Source organism: Lissotriton vulgaris, chromosome 1_1 (assembly GCF_964263255.1).
Source record: "Lissotriton vulgaris chromosome 1_1, aLisVul1.2, whole genome shotgun sequence".
NCBI lineage: Eukaryota > Metazoa > Chordata > Amphibia > Caudata > Salamandridae > Lissotriton > Lissotriton vulgaris.
Genome location: NC_141685.1, coordinates 1283421885 through 1283447549, shown reverse-complemented (window position 1 = coordinate 1283447549; position 25665 = coordinate 1283421885). Strand labels below are relative to the sequence as shown.

Genomic DNA, 25665 nt, shown 5'->3' with positions numbered 1-25665 from the left:
ATCTTAAAAAAACAAAACGTTTACTATGTAAAATGTGCACATTGAAGGTGCCTCGTTAGCCCCTGCCCCGGCTAATGTAGCATCCACCGGCGTAGACCAAGGATTGCAGGGGATGCAGCACCAGCCCACCCCACGCACACACACAACCACTTGCGGTTCGTTTGTTTTCTGTCGGCCAAAAGCTGCCTCTGCTCCTGCCCTTCCCCTGCCCGCCTCCTTGCGTGCTCTGTTGCCAGAGTGTGGGTGTTGCCGTCGCCTTTAAAGGCTGCCGGGTGCTGTGTGTGTTTTTGTGCTGTGCGCCCTGGGAGAAGCCAATGGCTGCCCCCTCTCCTGCCTTCCTATAAAGCCAGGGGGAGACCCGGCAGACAGGAGGAGAAGCAGCTCGGAGGGTGAGCAGGAGACAAGCACGCAGGGGGAGGCAGGGGGTCCGGGCCACGTGACTCCATGGGCAGATTTATTGGGCCCCGGATGCCGGAGGATCACGTGCCCCTGGCAGATTTCTTAATGAACTGGGCCGAGAGGACCTGCCCTCCCCGGCTGCTGCGCATGCGCCGGGGCCCCTGCCACGGTCATGCTGGGGGAAATTAGGTGTCTGGCGTGTGGGAAGTGGACTTTTTAAGAGAAGGAGCAGACCATGCTATGACGAGCTCGGTGCTCCTGCACCCGCACTGGGCAGACCCCGGCTTGATGTATGTCTACGAGCCCGGGCCGGATGAGAGGGAGCCCAAGAAAGCCCCAGCCATGGAGGGACTGAGCGCCAACTGCCCCAGCAACCACTGTCGGGACTTCATGGCACACCCCGCCCTGGGCCGAGGCCCCCAGGCTCCGGTCTACACGGACATCCCGGCGCCCGAGGCGGCGCGCCAGTGCCCGGCGCCCAGCGCCTCCTCCAACGCCGCCCTGGGCTACGGCTATGCCCCCTTCGGGGGCAGCTACTACGGCTGCCGCCTGTCGCACTCCCACAACGTGAACTTGCAGCAGAAGCCCTGCTCCTTCCAGGAGCCCGGGGGCGCCCTGCCCGCCGACGAGCTGCCCTCCAGGGCCAAGGAGTTCGCCTTCTACCCCAGCTTCGCGGGCTCCTACCAGACTGTGCCCGGCTACCTGGACATGTCGGTCGTGCCTGGTATCAGCGGGCACCCGGAGCCCCGGCACGACGCCCTCATCCCCATGGAGGGGTACCAGCACTGGACGCTCTCCAACGGCTGGGACGGCCAGGTGTACTGCCCCAAGGAGCAGAGCCAGGCCGGGCACCTCTGGAAGTCTCCCTTCCCAGGTAGGACGGCCGGAGCCCTGGCACAGCCTGGCGGTGCCCCTGCATGCGAGGGCGCTAGCCACTGCCACTCTCAGCGGGTGCGGTGCCTGTCACTGTCTCTGTGTTACTGTCTCCTGATCGTTCTGTCTGTCTCTGTCTGTCTCTGCTTCTCTGACTGACAGTGTCTCTATCTGTCTGTCTCTGCTTATCTGACTGACAGTGTCTCTATCTGTCTCTGCTTCTCTGACTGACAGTGTCTCTATCTGTCTCAGCTTATCTGGTTGGCAGTGTCTCTGTCTATCTGTCTCTACTTCTCTGACTGACAGTGTCTCTCTCTCTATCTGTCTCTGCTTCTCTGACTGACAGTGTCTCTATCTGTCTCTGCTTCTCTGACTGACAGTGTCTCTATCTGTCTCAGCTTCTCTGATTGGTAGTGTCTCTATTTGTCTGTGCTTCTCTGAATGGCAGTGTCTCTGGCTATCTGTCTCTGCTTCTTCAATTGGCAGTGTCTCGATCTGTCTGTGCTTCTCTGACTGGCAGTGTCTCTGTCTATCTGTCTCTGCCTCACTGACTGACAGTCTCTCTCTCTCTCTCTCTCTGCCTCTCTGACTGACAGTGTCTCTCTCTACCTGTCTCTGCTTCTCTGACAGTCCCTGTCTCTCTGCTTCTCTGCCTGGCAATGTCTCTGTCGTTCTCTCTCGCTCCTTGCCCACGCTGTCATTGTATCTCGGTGTCTCTGCATCTCTCTCTTCAATCTCACTGCCTCTCAGGGTGTCTTTCACTGTCTCTCGGCCTCTCCCCGGTCCGGCGAGAAGCACTCTCTCAGAATGCACGCTACTCTTACTTTCCTCTGTTCATTCACCTTTGCTCAAAGAGGGCCCGGTCTCCCCTCTGTGTTTGTGTCACTCTCTGGCTGACCGTATCCTCACAGGTTGTGTGCGCATGGCTCCCCTCTCGCCCTGTGTGCTCAGGGTGTGTTTCATCTTCATGTGTCTGCTTCCCTCGTCTGTCTGTCTCATCTATCTGTGTCTGTCTGTGCATCTGTCTGCCGGTGTGTCGATCCGTCTCTTCCGTCTCTTTGCTCTTGCTGCTCTAGCAGGTAAGGGGTCCTTGCAGCCTGTGCCCGCGCGGGTGCCCTGCTCCAGGAAATGCTACATATGAAACACAGAAAGGTTACATTCGGAATCCTCGGCGAGGAGGACGAGGCGTTAAGTGATGCTTTGCCCCCCACCACCTTCAATACCCAGAGCTGCCCTGTGCCGCCTAAGCCGTGTGCTCGGGTCTTGGCGCCCTGGTGCAGGCTTCGAGGCGCCTAGCGCTACCCTGCGACCACAAGAGCCGCATCAAGTGGTATCACCCCCTGCCCCGGTTTAGGTGGGCACCATCTGACGGTGCCCGACGACGTGCCAGTGGGTCGGTTGTGTGTCTCAGTACACCGCCCTGTCTGGCACTGCTGTAAGGCCATTCACGGGGGTCCAGGGCGCCCCTCACCCCAGACACCCCAAAGTCCCGAGCACAGGTTGAACTTGACCATGTGCAGGGCGCAGAGCGTGACGGCGCAGGAGAGAGCATCCGAGGACGAAGGGGCACATCTCGCGAGACGTGCGAGTCTGTGCCGAGGTATTTTTTTACTCTCTACATCCTGTCACAGCATCCTCCCTTCCTCGATCGCCGCAGCCCCTCTTCACACAAAGCACAGGTGCCACAGCGCGGCATCTCAATGGCTGTGCAGCCCCAAGTGAACTCTCCATGTGTATAGACAACATATGCTCGCTTGCTGCGGTTTATACGATGCGTACACGCCGAGATATTTATCGCTATTGTTTGGTAATATGCCCCTTAGTTTTTATATAAACGTCGATACAGGTTAAGGAGTGGGATTTAGCTCTCTTCATATTTCCTGCGTTAGGGGGTAAAGTCAACGCGCCTACAGCACGAAAAATAAAGGTTCTCTAAAAGTATGCAAGCGAACGGTCGCAGACATACATGTAAATGCATACACAGACGCTTAGGCACGTACCATATGTTTTATATAAAACACGCGCACATACAAATACACATCGTCAGGGTGCATACATATGTGTACACATCCACCTGCGCGGTTTTCTTCAATGTGTCTGTTGTTATAAAATCACACGCACATATGTGCGTATAGAAAATAAATCACATGTACACACGCCGAATACAAAATATACAATGTTCCAGTTTTTGGCGGTTTTCACATTCGTATGAAAGAATGCGGCCCTTAGCAAAGAAAATAATTATGTAAATTAATTCAGGCAGAAAACGTGACTGATGGGTGCAGACGCGTGGGTTGGAGTAGTACAGGTATGCCTTCCCCGAAGCATGGAGGCGGCCGTGTGCCTGGGGCCCTGCTTGTGCCCGGAGCTGGTATGTTTACCCCAGCAGGGCTGGCGTTACCCCGTGCCTAGCCGAGCTTGCTTCGGAGATATGAACCCCCTCAATGAGCCTGCAGGGGGCAGGTGTTTGGGGTTGGAAATGTCACAGGTCTCCAGGTCTCGGCTTGAGACGCGTTCAGTCGTCGTGTGCGCTCAGGCAGCTGCCTTCCTCCCCCTCCCCTGCGGCCATTGCTAGGGCTTTTCACGTATGTACATATGAAGAGCTGCAGAGTCGCCCGTGTGAGGAAGGATTGGGTGGGGTTCTACGTGGGCAGCATCCGTGCAGCCCTCAGGGGCCGGGGTTAATGAATCTATAGGTTGTTGGCCGGCCCCATCCTGGGAGCAGGCGAGGGCCGCATTGCGCAAACCCGGCGAGGGCAGGAAGCGGGCACAGCCTGGCGTGAGGACGTGCCACTCTGCGCCGGGTTCTGTGGGCCACACAACCCGCAGCCGGAAGCGTCTGCGTGCCCACTCGCCCGTGCCCGGCCTGCGGGGCACGTGCAGGGCCCTGGCGTGGCTGCGCCTGGCCTCCATAGGTCTATGTGGGTCCCCGAAGCATGGATGCGTGCCCTCCTAGCTCGGCTGCTGTCACCCTCCAGCGCGGAGTCTCTGGGTGAAGCTGGTCATCTGCTGACCCTCGAGGGCCCGCTCCTTTATCTGAAGAATGCCAGCTTCACCCAGGCTGCCCTTGGCATAGACAGAAGCAGCGTCGCCGAGGCGCGGTCTGCAAATCTATAGGCATTCCTGTGAATTTTAAATATAATGTCACCCACTACCCCTCCCTATATATAGCTATTTAGATCTTTCACCATCTATCTCCCACACGCATGCTCAGCGCCAAGATGCACCTTCCGGAGCGAAAGTTTGCGCTTTACAAATACCCACAAATATCAAATAAATATATATAACACCTCCAACCACCCACCCTGCGGGGTGTAGCGTCCTACCCGTGTAGAAAAGGGCTTCGGCACTCACACAGGGTCACTAAGCGCTATCCAAATGTTGTCCTGCATACAATACAACTTATAAATATGTGGTAATCGGAATCCAGCTTCATGCGTAGAAAAATATTAAGATGTCGCCTTCAATTTTTACCCTCCATCAGCCTAGCCATTTACTGTCTTTTAACCTAGTTTCTGCAGAACGGTGAAGTCAAGATGGAGGGCAGAAGTGCTGCTCACGTCCTATTACTCGACAGGGAGGCAGACAGGCAAATAGGTAGGTAGATAGATAGATAGATAGATAGATAGATAGATAGATAGATAGATAGATAGATAGATAGATAGATAGATAGATAGATAGATAGATAGATAGATTGATTCATTCAAGGAACGAAAGGGTTACATTGCCAAAACGTGGTGTCTGGAAGGGTGTGTCTTTATTTTCATGCAACCCTAAGGTGTTGTGATGCAAACCAAAGAACAGCATATTTCTTTAGTTTGGATGGAATGTATGGATCCCGTGGAATCTGAAAATTATTTCAAGGGTCTTTTTAAAATACCTGGTCCTTGTTAAAGCCACATTGGATTGATGACAAGTAAACAAAATCTGATGCCTGTCAGTGTTAATTTTTTACAAATCACTCCGTCTTCGGCCTCGTTTATGTCAGCAGAACCCCCCTGATGGCAATGCAGCACCATATTACTTTACATTTATTTCAAGCATGACCCCCTATGCAGGTGGATCATAGAACATAAATATGTATGTGACCAAGACCCCGAGAGAGGTCGAAACGTCGAAACGCGTCTTTGTTTGTGCCATTAAACCTTGATTTTTTCATCTCTAAACTCGGAGTGGCTCGTTCTTCTCAGGAGCAGTGTGAGGGAATTCCGTTTCATATATATATATATATATACACACACACACATATATATATATATATATATATATATATATATATATATATATATATATTCAGGAAACTCGCCACACGTCGCAGAATCACACTGCCAGGTTGCACAAATGACGAAGAGTGGACCTAAATATTGCTGGTGCAAAGCGTGATTTATTCAATAGATGCCAGCGCTGCCGCCATGACGCGTTTCGCCTCCAAGGAGGCTTGATCACATATATATATATATATAACAACCACAGTCCTGATAGCGTCAAACGCCAACTCCTCTTGACTTTTAAGAAAGCGAGATCAGGAACGGACCACCACACAGCAGAAATAGTTTTCAGTGCTTTATTCTTCCACCTCAGCAGACATGACACATTTCGACACGGGAACCCCTGTCTTGATCATAGATATATATATATATACACACATATATATATTTATATATATATATATATAAATATATATATATATATATATATATATATATACACACACACGCGCACATAAATATATATATATATATATATATATATATATATATATATATATAGAGAGAGAGAGAGAGAGAGAGAGAGAGAGAACGCTCCCATATAATAAGGTGGAACTTAGCACACTCACACAGATATACATTTACACAGTTAACAATTTTGACTACAGAAGTCGTGGGTCAGTGCATTTACTTCAAGCAAGGCCCTTATGGTGGATTTTAAAACACACACAGAATATGTATATTTATATTATATATATATATATATATATATATATATATATATATATATATATATATATATATATATATATATATATATATATATATAAGCATTCACAGTCCTGAGGCGCCGAAAATAGCAAACGGACACAACCAGGTACAGACCACAAGGCAAGGAATTAGAGATGAATGGTGTGCTTTATTCCATCAATGGGGACGGCAACATGACGCATTTCGTCCGGGAAACCCGGACTTGATCACATGAAATATATATATATATATATAGAGAGAGAGAGAGAGAGAGAGAGAGTGCTCCCTGTGAAATAAGGTGGAATTTAGCACACTCACACAGATATACATTTACACAGTTAACAATTTTGACTACAGAAGTTGTGGGTCGGGACATTTACTTCAAGCAAGGCCCTTATGGTGGATTTTAAAACACACACAGTATATACATATATATATATATATACACACACACACACACACACACACACACACACGCATATATATATATATATAGAGAGAGAGAGAGAGAGCGCTCCCTGTGAAATAAGGTGGAATTCAGCACATTCATACAGATATACATTTACACCGTTAACAATTTTGACTACATATATTTTATATATATATATATATATATATATATATATATATAAACACACACATATATATACATATACATATATATATATATATATATATATATATATATATATATATATATATATATATGTAGAAAGAGAGCGCTCCCTGTGAAATAAGGTGGAATTTAGCACACTCACATAGATATTCATTTACACAGTTAACAGATATAAATTTACACAGTTAACAATTTTGACTACAGAAGTTGTGGGTCAGGACATTTACTTGACGCAAGGCCCTTATGGTGGATTTTTTTAAACACACACAGTATATACATACATATATAGTCCTTGATCGCTTGCTGTGCCTGAATAAACCAGCTGAAAGGACTACGGGCTCGTCTGAATTCTTTTTGCTTACCGGAATTCTGCTACATACATATATATATATATATACACACTCACACACACACATATATATAGAGAGAGAGCGCTCCCTGTGAAATAAGGTGGTATTTAGCACATTCACACAGACATACATTTACACCGTTAACAATTTTGACCACTTTATATATATATATATATATATATATATATATATATATATATATATATATATATATATATACACACACACATATATATATATATATATATATATATATATATATATATATATATATATATATATATATATATCTCGAGAAAGAGAGAGCTCTCCCTGTGAAATAAGGTGGAATTTAGCACACTCACATAGATATACACTTACACAGTTAACAATTTTGACTACAGAAGTCGTGGGTCAGTACATTTACTTCAAGCAAGGTCCTTATGGTGGATTTTAAAACACAAACAGTATGTGTGTGTGTGTGTGTATATATATATGGTCCAGTGGAAGGCTAGGAGTAGCCGAAATGCGTAGGCCGTCCATTATTTGATGCACGCTTATAACTTTGCACATGGTGTGTAAATAAAACTTTTCAGAAACTGACCTGTTGCTGTGCCGTGACTTCAGCCGTGATAATTGTGGTGTGAAGAGACGAAGCTATATAGATATATATATATATATATATATATATATACTCACCAAGTGAGAGATAAAGAGAGAGAGAGCGCTTCCTAGTGAGAGAGAGAAATCAAGGTGATGCAAGTTGGAACATTTCGAATTTACCACCAGAAATATATTTACACAGATAACAATTTTGGCCACAGAAAAGCTTGTTTTCTTGCTTATCCCTTTGGCCGCTTTAATAAATCTACCAGCTCTTTCCACAAACGACATCCATACATCTCAGATTGATTGTATGTACATACACACTGCCTTGCTCTTCAGGCAGGAATTGGACTTTCTGTTTTTGATAATAATCTGAGTGCCTCTTGATTTTATTTACATACAATTTTCTAGAAATTTCCCCCATCCTGTGCAGGTTGTCCACCTGCATTTTTGTGAGGCGGTCCTCGTTGATTTTTATCTAAAGGTAACATTCCAAGTGTTAAGTGAGGTACGTTTTGACCTTCTCTGCTCCAGTACAGTAGACATAGCCAGACAGATAGACGTTCTCTTTGTCCGTCTCCTCACAAATGGTGTCTGTCCCTTCCTCTCTCCTGGGCGCCTACATCGGTATAATATCAGGGGGTTACTTTAAAGGGGGCGTCCAAAGATGGCCGACTGCTTTCGACGGCGCACTTCTGTGCACGAGACGGTTTGGCGCGAGCTCTGAGCTCTGGAAGCTCCATAAAAGCTGGGCTTGCGGTTTCCCTGCAGCAAGTGCCTGGCTCCTTTGCTGAGGTTGGGAGGGAGGTGTCCCACAATCATGGCTCTTGGATTGCAGAGAGGCAGGCTACTTTCCAGTCGTGGCCTCCTTCAAAGATTTAGATTAGGGGCCGAGGGCATGAAGGCAAGGATAAAACAGGTTATAATGCCGAATGATTGTAGTGCTGGCTCTGAGCTGACCCACGTCCAGGCGCTCACAGGAATGAAGGGACAAAAAAATAAAGTTATTTGTCTATGATCACGAAATGTGAGGTACTTGAACCTGGGGGCTCCCCCAAGCCTTCTGGTTCCCCAGTCTGCGATTGCACCTAGCTTTTCTGTTTGGTATTATGGGTGTGAAGCAATGATTGGTCGAGGAGGGACAGCACAAACGTAGTAAGGGCAGTATTCCAAAAAGGTTGCGCTGGTAAATAAACAACATGGCGCATCCGTTTCTATAGTAAAGAACAAAGCAAACTAGGTTTTAAAATTAGCTTCAGAAACAATGTGAAAATGCTGGGCATGTATGCAACATTATGCAAAGTGCAGGAAAAGCTTTGCCTCGGTTTCTCGGGTGATTTTTTTTAGGGAACGGCTTCCCTCGGGCAGAGAAGCCATTAAGGTACCACAGAAGAATCATTCAATCAGAAGATGCCTCTCAGGAAGACATTTTCAACCCGAAACTGTCTCCCAGTGTCCTAAATTGACACGAAATTTCACGTAATAAGAAATAGCCAATATTTAACATATTTTGTGTAATGCTAAATTTGTCAATTTCGCAGCATTGAGACGCAAAATATAAAAATACATATGACCCAACTGGTATCATATATTTTTTAACTTTTACAAAATGTGATGTGGAGAAAAGATACACTCTCTCCTTTTAGGCGTAAAACGTGTCAGTATCTTTTCAGACAAAGCCCGTGTTTTTGCACGAGTTCCAAAGAAAAAGTGCAATATCAGTTTTTATAATTTCTATAATTGTTGTTCATTGCCAGGGGTGTGATTGTTAGAAAGTCCGAGGGGCATAATAAATGAATTACAGGCAAAATAAGTGTATGGTACATTCTGGCAAGATGACTTGGCGAGTTAACGATGAACGCTTTCTGCTGACACCCACACAGTGATCTCAAGGTCACAGTGCCCACACTTGCAAGGCAGACTGGCCCTGCATCCTTCCGAGCTCGTAGGTTAAATATCACTAAATTAGGTAATAGTAGCGCCTTCTATCCCAGTGCTTAAAATTGACAGCGCGAGGCACTACAGATAAAGATCTCTGCACAAGCCCTCATTGACTCTTATTGGTGAGAAAAAAAAACGTCACCTTTGGTCCTACTAATGTGTAGCGCTTAGAACTCGCCAGAGTGCAGCATGAAGCACTGTAGGAAAAAAATATCAGCATTTGCTCATCAATGTTTCCACAGTTCATTTTCTCAATATTACTGTGGTGTAAAAGCTTTCCTAACAAGAAGTGGGGTACACTGTGTTTGCTCCGCAGGACACTGGTAGCGGAATAGCGCCTGGTGCGCGTGCCCCTCTCTAGTACACTGTGATACTCCACAGGGCACGCGCGTGCTCGCTCTGGTACACTGTGCTTGCTCCACAGGGGGCTAGCAGCATAATAGCGCCCGGTGCGCGCGCCCCTTTCTAGTGCACCGTGCTTGCGGCACAGGGCACGCGCATGCCTCGCTCTAGTACACTGCACTTGCTCCACAGGGCACGCGCATGCCCCACTGTAGTACCCTGTGCTGCCCTACAGGGCACGCGCATGCCTGCTTTAGTACCATGTGCTGCTCCACAGGGCGCTAGCAGCAGAATAGCGTCAGGCGCGCGTTCCCCTCTCTAGTGTACTGTGCTTGCTCCACAGTGCACGCGCACGCAAGCTCTAGTACCCTGTGCTGCTCCAAGGCACACGAATGCCCCGCTCTAGTACCCTGTGCGCGCATACCCCGCTCTAGTACCCTGTGCTGCTCCACAGGACACGCGCATGCCGGCTCCAGTACACTGCATTTGCTTCACAGGGCACGCGCATGCCCCACTGTAGTACCCTGTGCTGCTCTACAGGGCACGCGCAAGCCCCCTCTAGTACCCTGTGCTGCTCCACAGGGCACGCACATGCCCCGCTCTAGTGCACTGCACTTGCTCCACAGTGCACGCGCATTCCCCGCTCTAGTACCCTGTGCTGCTCCACAGTGCACGCGCATGCCCGCTCTAGTACCCTGTGCTGCTCCACAGGGCACGCACATGCCCCGCTCTAGTACACTGCGCTTGCTCCACAGTGCACGCGCATGCCCCGCTCTAGTACCCTGTGCTGCTCCACAGTGCACGCGCATGCCCCCTCTAGTACCCTGCGCTGCTCTACAGGGCACCAGCGCAGTTGGGGGGTATGGGGGGGCTTTCCCGGGAGGGGGCTGCGGGCCCGGGGGCGCGCACGCTGGCTGCAGCCGCTCTGACCAGCCCTTGTCTCCTTGCCTCCACAGACGTGGTGCCCCTGCAGCCCGAGGTGAGCAGCTACCGGCGGGGCCGCAAGAAGCGCGTGCCCTACACCAAGGTGCAGCTGAAGGAGCTGGAGAAGGAGTACGCGGCCAGCAAGTTCATCACCAAAGAGAAGCGCCGGCGCATCTCGGCGGCCACCAGCCTGTCCGAGCGCCAGGTCACCATCTGGTTCCAGAACCGGCGGGTCAAGGAGAAGAAGGTGGTGACCAAGACGAAGAGCCCCCACCTGCACCCCACCTGACAGGCAGGTACCCCCCCACAGCACCGCCTATTTATCGCCCCCGGGCCCTCTGCGCCTCGAACACGGACTCGGCAAAGCAGGAGCTATATTCGAGGAAAAGCACAGACATCCCGCTGGCTTGTGACCTGCCCCCCACTTTCCCTTCCGTGAACTCTCGGCGACGCCCCTATTACCCTTGTCACTTATGATCTTGTGCATATTTAAATTACAAACCTTCATAAACACGGACGGCAAGAAGCCAGCGCCACTGACGGCGCGAGAGAAGAAACCATTTGCTACCTTGTAAATGTACCCGCCGCAAAGGAACTTTTCTTTGTTCATGAGGCTCTCGTGGAAAAAAATCACTCTTGTGCAAATGTACATACGTCTTATGCATTAAAACATTGATATTAAATCACCTTATTTTTTTTGTTGGGTTGGTTGTTTTTTATGTTTATTTTTTTCATCACCGACCGAGGACAAGAGGATTTTCAATAATTCACTCTGGGATCGAGTCCTAAAACCAACATTTGTGGATTAAACTGTGGCGTGCTTCAAGGATTCTGTGATGTGTGGGACTTCTGCAGGTGTGTCTGGCGCAAGGACACAGGCGCTGGGGATCTGACGAGTGCCCTCCGGTGAACTGTCGGGATTAAAGAGACCACTTCCGGACACTGAGCGTCCAGACCGGGTGTAATACAAGGTGTGTTTCCAGAGGACCAATCCTCGAACGCTTCCGTCCATGCATGTGTGAACGGATCTGCAGAAAGCAGTTTCCCCCTCTCTGCAAATCTTACAATCGCAAATGTACCCAGGCAGACCTCATTGAAACATTAAATGTGAACTGTGAATGTGTTTGTTTTTTAAAAAGAGTAGCTGTTTCCACCCAGGATAAACACCCACGGGCACAAGGTAAACCCCCTCCTGTGGTTGAACCTGGCAAGTCATATCTTGGAGCTTTTATGGCACGGAGAATGGAGTCGACATATTTCGGAAATATCAAATAAAATATATTAAAACAAATAAAGATACGTCCATTCATAATCCAGGAGTGAGTTCAGAGATGGAAGATGCCACCTTTAAATATCGCGACATATACACCAAATACAGTATATATTATATGTGTAGATGTGCGGTGCAATATGCTGATTACAACTGCCGAGTGTGGGGAGGGGGGATGACTGAGGAGAGGCAAGCCCCCAGTGGGTAAATGCCTCTCTCCGCCCTTAAGGCAGGTAACGAATAGCACATTACCTGCAATTGACTGTAGTGATTGTGTATGCCATGCTGTTGCTTTGTTGTACATCCGTTATAAACACGGATATTTCAGCCCAGCCACAGCACGCTCCTGGGCCCATAGAGCGAGCACTGAAGATCCCACAGAAAGATGCTCACGAAGATGCCCTTTGACCTTTGCACTGTTGTAATACAATTCTGAATGTAGGTTTGCTGCTACACTACCTCTCAAACACCTTTGATTGGTTCACAATTATTTTCATTGTCATGTAAAGGACCTGTGTGTTCGTGTGTATATATCTATATCTATCTATCTATCTATCTATCTATCTATCTATCTATCTATCTATCTATATATATATATATATATATATATATATATATACACACATATATATATTCTATTTTCGTCCTAGCGTTCGTTCGCACTCAACTGTCAGCTGCACGGATTTCACTTATAGGTGACCAGTTATAAAACACCATTGAGTTTCTTGTGAAATGACAACACAACAGGAGGGCAGAAGGCTGAACAGTTTGAAAATGTCATCAGAAACTGCAAAAAGCATAATCCAAACTTAACAAGTTAGTGCAACGGTTTTATGTATTACCGACTGGTGGTCGCAAGTAGGGAGTTATAGTTAGGACTCTGTTTCCATAGGAAAAGCATTTTTTGACTTACCTATAATTTTCGTACCAGAAAAAGTACCCCGTTGATTCTTGTTGTGCATGGAAAGTTTCAGGGTGATCCATAAAGCGAGGACTTAGACAAAGGTTGTGGGGTCAAAAAAAGTGTTTTTCTAATGTTAATTTCCCTAGAGATTTTAGACACAGCTACAGCCCTAAGCACTGGACGGAATTACGCCAAATTTGGCAGAAAGGTAGCTCTTGGTCCAGAAAGAACCTTTTTTTTTGTTTGGTGTAATTCGGTTTAGTAGTTTTTAAGATATTAACTGAAATCCAGATTTGTATATCGAGAGGGGAAACAGTGTATACAACGCTGGTATTACCACACGAGTAGGTTACAATGCGGATGTTACATCATACGCGTTGTTACTACGCATGGCATTATATCGCAAGTCGTTTCAACGACTAGCGATAGATGGCGCGCAACACCAGGGAATGTGTTGGATTTTAAATCCAACACATTCCCTGCTGTTGCGCTAACTGGAGTAAGGATAGTAATTTATACTATTCCTAAGTCCAACGCGCCATCTAGTGCAAGCCGTAGAAATGACTTGCAATATAAAGCCATGCGTGGTAACAACGCTGACGATGTAACGTCCGTATTGTAACCTACTGCGTGGTAATAGCACGCATAGTAACGTCATACATTCTCTAGGGACACGGATCCTCCTTGGATGTGCAAATCCATGTGCCAACACCAATGCCGTGGTTGGCTGGCCACAACCTGAGAATAAAGCTGCGGCCACAGTTTTATTCACTGGGACTTGGTTCCCAGCGAGGAAAATAAAGTTCAAAAGTGATAGAAGAGGTCAGGGCAGAGATACTCTGACCCCATGGGACTAATGGAGGCGTCTGTGATGGACCCTTCATGGCCAAGAAATTGTCCAAACCCCTTTTTTTTACCATGCGAGGATCCTAGATTCAGATGAATCAGCGGATCCAGACCCCAATTAAAAAAAAAAAACATACACTCACTCAGATCCACAAACCAACTCACACACTTACTCACACCCTCACACACCCATACAGCCACTCACATACCCACTTACAGACCCTCAAAACCACTGAGACGCCCACACAACCTTCACAACCACTCAAACACCCACACAGACACTCCCAAACCCACTCACAGACCCACACAGCCCAAGTTGCAGGGCCATTATAGTTAGGAAATAGCATTAAAAAAATCATAGAAATTCACTGAAAAATAGGTTTCAGGAACCTTATAGTTAGGTTAATATTTTATACATACAAAACCATAGAAATTCAGCAGTTATAGATATCTCAGGTAACTATAACTCATGCCTAAGGTAACTATAACTAACACCCTCACTATGCACTGCTAATGTCCCCACATATTGCATCACTCATGACATCTTCTATGACTTCACTGATAATATCACTGCAACATTTGCAAATTATTGATGAGAAAACTGTGCATGAGGGGGCCGAAAGATATAGTTACCTTAAGGCATGAGTTATGGTTACTTGAGATAACTATAACTGCTGAATTTCTATAGTTTTGTGTGTATCAAAGTGGAACCTAACTATAACATCACTGTAACCTTTGTTTTTTCAGTGAAAAAAATAAATATATATATATAGCAAAACAGTCTGTGATCGGTGTGCTCTATCCGCGGGTGCCGGTGTCAGGGTCAGACCATACCTCACAGTAATTTTTTTCAAACAAAGAAGGCCACCGCACTCCAGAAGTCATGTTGAAATCAAAAACCTTTTTTAATAAAGCATAAATCCCGCCACCATTACCACCACCCACCAACGTTTCGGCCAAGAAATGGTCTTTGTCATGGTTTTCCATGACAAAGATCATTTTGCGGTCGCAACGTTGGTGGGTGGTGGTAATGGTGGCAGGATTTATGCTTTATTAAAAAAGCTTTTTAATTTCAACATGACTTCTGGAGTACGGTGGCCTTCTTTGTTTGAAAAAAAATATATATATACACACACACACAGAGTTTTGTGCAAATGCTTCTAACAAAACCAGAGGACTTCTCCACTTTCACCAAAATTACACTGTAGCTACCATTGACTGTGTAATATATATATAATATATAGCCATAAACTGGACACACATCTATATTGTCTAACATTCTAACAGTTAATTAAATATAGCAGGAATTATAATTTTCTATGCTATATATATATAAGTTTTACCAAATGGTTAAGATGTGCCGCACTCACGGATGGATTGTTTCCGAATTTGCTCATTTTAATTATACAAAAGAATACAACATACAAGTTTTGGCCCCACAGGGACCTTGATCACCCGATCAAGGTCCATGTGGGGCTGAAGCGCATAGGGACGTTGTTCCTATTGTATTCTTTTGTATAATTAAAATGAGCAAAATGGAAACATCTCACCCCTGAGTGGGCTCATCTTTACCATTTGGTAAAACTCGTGTATATTTTGCGGCATGGCTCTTGAGGTGTGGTATAAAAAGATTTCACTAGTATTGGAGACATAGGAAAAGCATAATTATATGCTCAGGAGGATTAATTTATTTATTTATGGATCTTTGGGGCAATATTGATCAACCCACAGTTCCAAATGTAACATTTTCAACAGGCCTGATTGACGGGCATGAGTTGCAGTAAATGAAACTGCAAGAGTACTCGAAACACATGTGCGATCTCATTGTACAACAAGATCTCAGATTTTAATCTCCACCAGCCCTACTGGATCCACAGACAAGTAAGAGGCTCACCGATGCCATTAAAATGTTTTTGCTGTGGGTTCGTTACCTAAAGACACATGGGGAATGAGAACACAATCCCAAAGGTTGTTAAATACCCCACTTCCTTCATTCTGCTAGAAGTGGATGCATTTAGGCTACAAACTCACAGACTCCAGGCTTGGACAGCAATCGCATGAAACCCATGGGGGCTCATTTATGAGCCCTTGCGTCACTTTTGCACCACTGGTGCATCACTTTTTGTGACGCACCAGCAGTGTAAAAACTGTGCCTTGTTGCGCCATATTTACAAAGTGACGCATCTAGGTAGATGCGTCATTTTGTAAACCCCTGCGCTACATTATACCTGCACCAGGTATAATGTATGTAGGGGGGGTGTTCCCATGCAAGAAAGGGTCGTAGAAGTGATGCAATGAAATCTACCAGATTTCACTGAGCCACTTCTAGGACTCAAATGTGTCAAAATCTTACACCTGCCTCACAGCAGGCGTAAGACTGACGCACGCCCTTTCACATGGGGCTTGCCCCATGTGAAAGGACACATTGCTGGAGTTGTGTCACTTTTGTGACACACTCCAGCAATGCGTCACTTTTGCGCCATACAGATACGTCAGAAATATTGATGTATCTGTAACTCCTTGCGACATGATGCGTCATACAGTAAATATGACGCATCAATCATGTAGCAAGGAGGGCGCACTGAGAAGTGACGCATCGCTGCTTGCACGCAGCGATGCGTCACTTCTCATAAATGAGGCCCCTGGCCTTCAAGTTTGGGTTTCAGCTGCTTTCCGTGGATTTCTGGCGAAATCTGTGTTTCATTTTTGCAACTATATTGAGCACATTAACTATACATCGATGGACACTCTGCAGATTCCAGAAAACATTGCAAATAATAGGATTACAAATTCCCTAAAATTCACTGAAAAACTCATGTTATGGGACATGGGTACTGTTTGTTGTCAAGCTACTTAATATGAAAAACGTGAACTTGGCCTGTTATGTTATTGGCGCCACTTGAGTTATATACCCAAAGCAACCTTTGTTTTGGAGTGTGTTTGGATAAAGAGGTGGTAACCATAGTGACTAATGTCAGTGGTGTGTGTGTGTGTGTGCGCGTTGGTAAATATATATTAAAGAGTCTGACATACTATGGTTGTGGTTAAAACCATCAGTGCACAGTGCAACTAAATATGTCCCAATAAAATAACAGTTATTTGGAGCAAATGCACTATTAAACAGACATTTATTACTAGAGTGCAAAGGTCAACGTTGAGTTTATCATCACAGTACAGAAAAACTGAAATTAGAAATAAGCTGTTTACGGCTTCATAGCGTGCTTGTAACAATTTCTTTGAATAGGGAAAGAACTTTCATAATAGTAAAAACGTTTTTCAAATGTGATTTTAGCTTACTGCACAAATGTAACCCCCTGAAATCATGTTTTGGTTAAAAAAACTTCTAGTAAAACAAAAACACATGGGGAAAATCCATTGGATGAACTATATGTGCAGACGCGCAAAGTAAAATATGCTAGCTATCACTATTGTTGATGGGGGAAAGTGGCATCATAACCCACTCAAATCCTCGCCTCTCCTGAGTCATGGGGCTTTCCCAACATGTATGCCATTTCAGTGAAATTAAATGTGGCTCAATAACACAGCCACTGTACTAATAAACTCACATTTATTAGTACAGTCCAAAAGTCAAGTTCCAGGTTATTACCACAATATGACATTGACACAAGAAAAAATACAATGCTACATTCCTCACAGATTGCGTGGTACGATTACTTTACATGGGTAAACAACTCTCCTAATAATCATGAAACCTTTTCCATGTGACTTTCCCTTGCTCCATGAACTTAACCACTCACATCCTGGTTTTGGTTCACTAGTTTTCATGCATACAGAAGAAAAAGATGTCATGTTGTATTTCATGTTTACTGGAGTGTGTATATATATATATATATATATATATATATATATATATATATATATATATATATATATATATATATGGATAGATATAGATATAGATATAGATATCCTTCACCCCTATACCTCAAAAGCCCACTCAACTTTAAAGTGCAGCACAAAATATCCGGCATCGCCACCAAGGCAGTCACATCTGACTACATGACTGGAGCATACAATCACTACGAAAGCACCCATTTTCTCTACCAAACCCAAAGTTGAAGCATTATTGTAATAAGGCATTTTGAAGTGACCATGGGGTGACGTGTTTTGTGCCATATAAAACACTTGAAATAAATAATAAATAACAAAAGCCAAAAATTGTACGTCCGTTAATTTTCTGTCAGCTATGATGCCGCATGTGCTGTGACAGTTCTCAGGCGTATTAATTCATACTGTATGTCTGCCTATGCATGTTGAACTTTACTTACAGAACCTATATTCAGAAAATCAATGCTTCGAATTAAGAATTAACCATTAGTTACAGTCACGACCAACACGTCCACCATAACGCTACTTAAATTAATGCTTCAATCCATATGAAAGGAATGGAAAGAGGGTTATAGATCTGCGGGTGACTACAACTAAACTGGTCATTGTCAGAGTTTTTTTATACCTAGTTCACACCATAAGGTTCCTTGAAGCAGATGTTATTACTGCGTATCTATGGTATTTTAATATTGTACATATGCAATCGCCATGCCCCTGTTATATACACATTGTGGAGCTCAGATTAGTGTGCAATTAAGTTAAAATATAGAATCCTCCAACTTTGAAGAAAATTCGAAAATGTTTTAAAATTCATGGGATTTGACTTAAAGTCTTTAACTGTTGGTGTGGAAAGAAGTCATCATTTGTGACAAACACCCCTCTTTTATTAAATGTGATGTTCTCTCTGACAATGATGTATCTGGCATGTCCTACATGATACGTTTTCATTTTATTTTTCAGCATGGGGGTTGCAAATGTTTTCTCAAGCACTGCAAACTTTAAAAACTTTCAAACACCGCATTGTAAGAAAATGCAAAACGTGCAGCAGGCAATCGTTCTCAGTAGCCATTAAGTTTGGCCATTCTTTGAGGCAAGGAAATGCTGAACCAAAGTTGCTGTGCTGCCTTGTGTCAAAATGAGACAGAAAAAATGAACTATCAGGTACATGCATCATTGTTGCCGTTTGCGATTCCTTAATTGCGAAAATTAAAGAATCGCAATTAAGGAATCGCAAACGGCAATGCATCAAAGAATCGCAATTTCTTTAGCGATTCCTTATTTTTCCTCAATTGCGATTCACAATTTGCGAATCGCAATTAAGGAATACCTTCCCATTGATTCCTATGGGCCAAAAGGCCCATAGGAATGAATAGGAAGGCAATCTCAATTTGCGAATCGCAATTAGCTAATCGCAAATTGAGATTGCGATTTCAAGGGTGCAGGGGTGTCCAAAGGACACCCTGTTGCACCCCTGAAATCAATCTATGCCCATATGTTGTGCACACACATGCCCTAAGGGCATGTGTGTGCACAACATGACAGTTTAAAAAATGCACAAAATTGCATTTTTCAGATTTTTCGCAAATTACCATGAGGTCCAACCTCATGCTAATTTTTTCCTCCTAATTGCGAATTCACAATTTTTTTTAAGTGTCATGCATTGCATTTAAGGAATCGCAAATTGCGATTCCTTAATTGCAATCGCATTTTCCGAAATCGCAAAAAATTGCGATTTCTTGTAATTTTTTGTTGATGCATCCCAAATAGTGATTTAGGAATCGCAAACGGACGAATTTTGCGATTTGCACCGTTTGCGATTCCTAAATCCTTTGATGCATGTAAGTATATGTCTCCTATGCATTTTTTCTCTCCCTCAGTGCTGGCACACTTTTGGTAGCCATGTGCCGATGCACACACCCTTGTTCCATAGTGCATAGGTTTTCTACTAGAAGAGGCCCCTTTCAGTAGAAAACTATGTTTTCAGGCTTTTCTAATTTTGAATGTGTGTTTAACAATACAGCACACATGCAAAATTGTTAATGCCCATGTTGTGGAGGGCTAATATTTTGCAGCAAATCCCTGTCTACCAATGTGTGCAGTAGAGATGGGCGAACCAACAAATGAACAGGGAGAGCCGATCCAAAGCTGACCTAAGAGTCTGTGCACAAGCAGAGCCCTGAAAATATTTGTCATGTAAATCATGCAGTAAACATTATACAAGGTGTCTTCAAAAAAACAAGAAAGTGTTTGTCTTAAACAAGTGAAGAGTTTTACCTTTGTTCATCGGATTATTTGAAAAGTATTTATTAAAAGTGGGTGTTTTTAAAAAATGAACTGAGTAACATTCCTGCCTGACCCCGATGACATTGCTAGAGGGGGGTTAGTTGTCAATGCCTAAGTTAAAGGTTGACTAGATTCTTATCATAAATGGAGCAGCTTTAAACAATACTATACCAAACACATCACATTTTTGTACAGAACATTTCCTGAACTCATTCCTTGAAGGTGCTCTCATGTGTGACAATGAACAAACAGAAAACGTGGTGAAATAAAGTACTTATACCAGATATTCCAGTTTCATATTGTGCAATTGATATTTCTTTCCGACATCAAAGGGTAATGCCATGTCATTCATTCTTGGAAGTTCAGATTTGAATTTGGGAGGCAGGAAGAATTAACTATTTTTGGGGGGAAGGGGGGCAGTTTCACATAGAAAGAAGGTTGTCAAAGGACATACCAGCTCTTGACAAGAGACTTCATTAGACATTTTTTCAGCACAGAATGAATTACCAGGATTCAAAAGATGTTCAGCAGAGGCCCATATTCTAACAAACCATACATGGTTTGCAGATGTGCCACTGGGCAACATCGCCTCCAGTGAAAGCTCGGCTCGTCTTTGTGCTCGAAGTTCCCAGCAGACCTCAAGCTGAGCCAGAGTGAGGCATTAGGCTTTCACTGACTCACCCGCCTCTAGTCTGGGGATTTGTGACAAAACCAATAAGTGGTGGCATGAGGACATCCATGCACCGCCCATGGAACGCCTCCATGACGTAAAAATAATGCAAAGAAGCACATAGCGCTACATCGCATTACTTTGGGATACTATCCAACGCAAATCCTGATTTGTGGTTGATGCTAAATCCCACCCCAACTCTTTGTGCCAGGTTTGCTTCACAAACATGTAAATATGGGATTATATTTTTAAATTACAATTAAAACTACTCACCAGAAGTTCACCAAATTTGAAAAAAGTCCACAGAAGATGCCAGCCTCTGGTTGCTTGTGAAAGGGGGCGGCATTCTTTTCAGACTTTTGTGTTGTCCGTGAGCAAAAAATCCACACTGGAATTTCACGAGCTGTCTCGTGGTTACTCTTACGACATATGAACTGTTTGATTGATCTGGGTGAAACTTCCTTGGCACAACCAAATGCATATTATACATGTTTTTATTAAGTTTCATGCACATTCATCAACAGTGCATTCGTTTTTGTTTTTTTTTTCCAATGGAAAATAGCTTTAGCCAGCAGCAATGGAGCACACTATAGTACTTAATACATCTAAACTCCGAGGAGTACTGCAAAAACGTCAGTTAGGGTTCTTTACCAAGTCACTTAACTACACGAATGCACTATGACCATTTTTTTTCAATTCTTGTGTTCCTTTGTGTTTTTTAAAGTGAAAAATGGTTTCTGAGTAAATGTTTTGAACAGAGTTGCTCAATCCATATGTGCATTATTTTCACATTTAATTAGTGTGTGTGTTTGCAAGTATAATAAACTATTTTCCAGAATGAAAGGTCTTGTATAGTGTCCATTCACATGTTTATGTTCAAGATAGTACATGTATGTATGCATGTATGTAAATATGTATATTAGTTTGGTTGGATTCAAACTCTTGCTAATACATATACACTTCTTCTGGGTAATATGCATTTGCATGTCCGAACATGCACAACTCACTGGGGTAGAAATAAACAATGTTAGAACTCTTATTTATTGAAAATTATGGGATCATTGTTTACCATTTTTAAGTACATACAAGACCCAAGCAGGCCCTAGACACATGTCCAATCTGGTGACTTTTGATGCAGACTGTTTTGATCTGTTTCACTTTTCATTAATAGAGAGATTTGTCTTCAAGCAAGCATTAGAAAAGCTAATAGGTTTGACATTAGCAATCCTCTTATTTTTTAAAATTATTTTCATTGTTTGTAAACAGTTTTCAAACCGAGGCTATAGGCATTAAATGCGTAAATGTAAAAAAAAAAGTGTGTGCAATTTAAAGTGCAGCTAAGAATGGGCACAGGTTGGAATTAGAAAGTTTCGTTTTTTTTACCTTTGATGAATAAATTCATGATAAAACTATTGACAATGTTGAGGACCAGTGCATCTACCTGATTCTGGTGAGGGAGAACAGGTTCGCAAATTGTAGCAGGAGAGCCCGACAGTCTTGGCGTTGTTCCGGGGACAAGGCCTCGGAGAGTCTGACCCCTTCCACTGAGCCATCTTTTTCACGGGTCCTCAGTAGGTCAGGGAGGGGCTCAGAGTCTTCTTTCGTCCCACTATCTGTTGCCATTAGTAGGCTGAGCTCCGAGCGTACGAAGTGGGGTTTGAGTCTGTTGGCGTGGAGGACTCGGAGTGGGTTCCGGGGGGACTCCATGTCTATTAGGTAGGTGACAGGGCCCTTGCGCTCTATCACCTTGAAGGGTCCTGTCCATTTGTCCTGCAGGGCACAAGGCTCGACTGGAGACATCACCCATACTTGCTGGCCTGGTTCGAACTCGATGGAGGAGGCATGCTGATCGTACCATTTCTTCATGTCCTCCTGACTGGCCTCAAGGTTGGCTTTGGCGAGTTCCCTGAATCGCCGGGTCTGGTTGCGGAGGGTCAGGAGATACTTATAGACGTCCGGAGGGGTCTTCTGGGGGGCCATCTCCCATCCTTCCTTGACCAGGCTGAGGGGGCCCCGGACGGGGTGTCCGTACAGGAGCTTGAAGGGGCTGAAGCCGAGGGATTTCTGGGGAACTTCTCGATAGGCGAAGAGGAGGCACGGGAGCAGCACGTCCCATTGGCGGCGTAGGGGTTCTTCCAGGCCCATGATCATCCCCTTGAGAGTGCGGTTAAACCGCTCGACCAGTCCGTTTCCTTGCGGGTGATAAGGGGTCGTGAACCGGTAGGTGACCCCGCACTGCTGCCAGAGAGACCTCATGTACTTTGAGATAAAGTTCGTGCCCCTGTCGCTGACGACCTCCCGGGGGAAGCCCACTCGAGAGAAGATCCCCATTAGGGCTCGGCCTACCACGGGTGCTGTCTCGGTCCGAAGAGGAATGGCCTCGGGATACCGGGTGGCGTGGTCCACCAGGACTAGGATGAACCGGTGCCCCTGGGCCGTTCGGGGGTCTAGGGGCCCCACAATGTCTATTCCCACCCGTTCGAACGGGGTGGTGACGACGGGAAAGGGTTGCAAGGGTGCTTTGATCTTTCGGCCGCTCTTCCCGCTGGCCTGGCAGGTGGGGCAGGCCCGGCAGTGGTTGGAGACATCATTTCGCATTTTGGGCCAGTAAAAGTGTGTTTTCAGGCGGTTGTATGTTTTGTCTTGTCCCAAGTGTCCAGCAAGGGGGACATCGTGCGCTAAGTTCAAAAGGAAGTCTCTGAAGCGGAGGGGCACCACCAGCACCCGACTGGCCCCCAGCTCAGCAATTCTTTGTTCGCTGTAGAGCAGGTCATTGTCCCAATAAATCCAGTGGGCCCCTGCGGTGTCTCCTGCGCTCTGGGCGAGGGCTTGCTGCCGGAGTCCCTCGAGGGAGGGACAGGTCTTCTGTTCCTGTCGGAATTGTTCCTGGGTGGGACCACCCTCTTGACGCCACTGGGCCAGTTCGGGAAGGTCCTGGAGTTGAACGGGCCCTTCGTCGTTTTGTTCTGGGGGATTGGTGCTTAGGGCGTCTCCCTCCGGGACGATCGGGGGAGGAGGTTCTGGCCACTCGGGTTCTTCGGGACTGGAGATGGCGCGGGCGGCCATGGACCGGGTCGTTACGCAGGCCCATTCAGGGAGGCCCAACATCCCCAGGTGCTCTCTTCTTTCAACGGCTGCCCAGGGGGAACTTTCGAGGTCGTTTCCCAGGAGGCAGTCCACTGGGGCATCATCGCGGACAGTCACCTTCAGCATACCGGACACTCCTACCCACTCGAAGGGGACGCAGGACCTCCGACACAGGCTCTCTGAGTTGTCGGCTGATCGGACGGGGCAAAGGACGTTTGGCAAGATCTGCTCCGGGGTTACCAGATGACAGCGGACTGCCGTCACACTGGCCCCGGTGTCGCGTAGGGCTTCAGCCTTGCGCCCATTTATGTTTACCCACTGGCTGTATTTTCTCGTGTTGGCGGGTAGGGGAGCCCGCGGAATCATGTCTCTTTCCCCTAGGCAAACCAGGGACATGGCGGCTGGTTCCCACTCGGGCTGTTCCTGTTCATATTCTTCATAATCCTCTGGGGCTTGCTCTTCTCCCAGGGCGGCGGCAGCGACCTGGCGGGGTATAGGACTCTGGTTCTTCGGGCAATTAGGGTCGTTTGCATAGTGGCCGGTCCGCTGGCACCGGTGGCAAGTAACGTTGGCTCGGAACCCTGGACGCATCGGGGGGTTTCCCCTGCCGGCCGGGGGCGGGGTGTTGCTGGCGGGAGCCGCCGGGACGGCGTCTCTGCCCCGACCCTGGCCTCCTCCTCCTCGGGGGCGATGGGGACCTTGGTTGGTTCTGTTTGGCTCGCTGGGCCCGCTTCGGGTAACTCGAGTGCTTTCCCATCGGTCAGCTTCGGCAGCGAGTTGCCGAGGTTCAGTCAGTTTACTGTCGAGGAGGTGCTGCCTGAGCTCGACGAAGCAATTGTTGGAGAGGTGCTCCCACACAATGAGGTTAAAGAGTTGTTCGTAGGTGGTTACCTGGCTGCCCTTGATCCACCCCTCGAATGCTCTGCTGAAAAAGTTCACGTACTCCACCCAAGTTGTACCCGGGATCCGTTTGCAGTCGCGGAACCGCTGGCGGTACATCTCGGGCGTGAGTCCGTATCGAGTGAGGAGGGCGGCCTTCATGTGGTCGTAGGAGGTCATCTGATGGTCCGGGAGTTGCAGCAGGGCGTCGCGCCCTTCGTTGACGAACCTCCCCCATAACCCGGCTCCCCAGTCACTTCGAACAATCCGGTGGGAGGTCATGGCTATCTCGTAGGCTTTGAACCATTGCTGGATATCGTCGTTCCGATAATATTCTCTGACGACATCCTTGGGGATGTGGACTTTAGGGTCTGTAGTGCCAGGAGTGTTCGGGCGCTCGGGCACCCCGAGATCTTTATTCTGTTTCCGCAGCTCTATTTCTGCTAGATTGCGCTCATGTTCGTAGGCCAGTTTTTTCTCTTCTAACTCCCTCTGTTTTTGCTTCTCTTCCCGCTCCTCTCGGAGCCGCAAGTGTTCCAATGTTATCTTTTGTTCCGCCAACTTCAGTTCTCCGTCCAACCGAAGTCGTGCCAGCTCTAATTCATGGAGTCTGCTTTTCTCTCATTCTCGGATCTCCTCCGGGGAGAGACCCGATCTCCTTCCTTCTGTCGGAGTGGTGCTCGTTTCTGGCGCCTCGAGGTTTTGGTTTTGGGGAGCGGTCGTACCCGTCTCTGCCCAAGATTCTAGGGCCTTTTTGAAGTCTTCTTTCGTGCTCAGTCCTGTGGTAGCAATGCCTAGTTCTATGCAAAATTGTTTTAGCTCTCTGTGGTTCTACTCTTCTAGTTTCTCCATCTGGAATTTTTCTGTGGATCCGCTCTCTTTTGTTGTC

The 25665-nt window shown here is 46.1% G+C and overlaps 1 protein-coding gene across 1 annotated transcript; it reads left to right on the top strand.

Annotated features, from left to right (window-relative positions):
• The first annotated feature begins 373 nt into the window (after positions 1–373).
• HOXC13 (homeobox C13) lies at positions 374–12107 on the top strand. Its single transcript, XM_086965193.1, has 2 exons — positions 374–1273; positions 11021–12107. The coding sequence occupies exons 1-2, from the start codon at positions 640–642 to the stop codon at positions 11275–11277; spliced, it is 891 nt and encodes a 296-aa protein (XP_086821319.1). The 5' UTR covers positions 374–639; the 3' UTR covers positions 11278–12107.
• Positions 12108–25665: the final 13558 nt, after the last annotated feature.

Bases quoted from the DNA above. Each gene is read 5' to 3' on its own strand.
- HOXC13 (XM_086965193.1), top strand. From the start codon at position 640: ATGACGAGCTCGGTGCTCCTGCACCCGCACTGGGCAGACCCCGGCTTG. The intron at 1,274-11,020 runs GTAGGACGGCCG...TTGCCTCCACAG, and splicing joins CTGGAAGTCTCCCTTCCCAG to ACGTGGTGCCCCTGCAGCCC.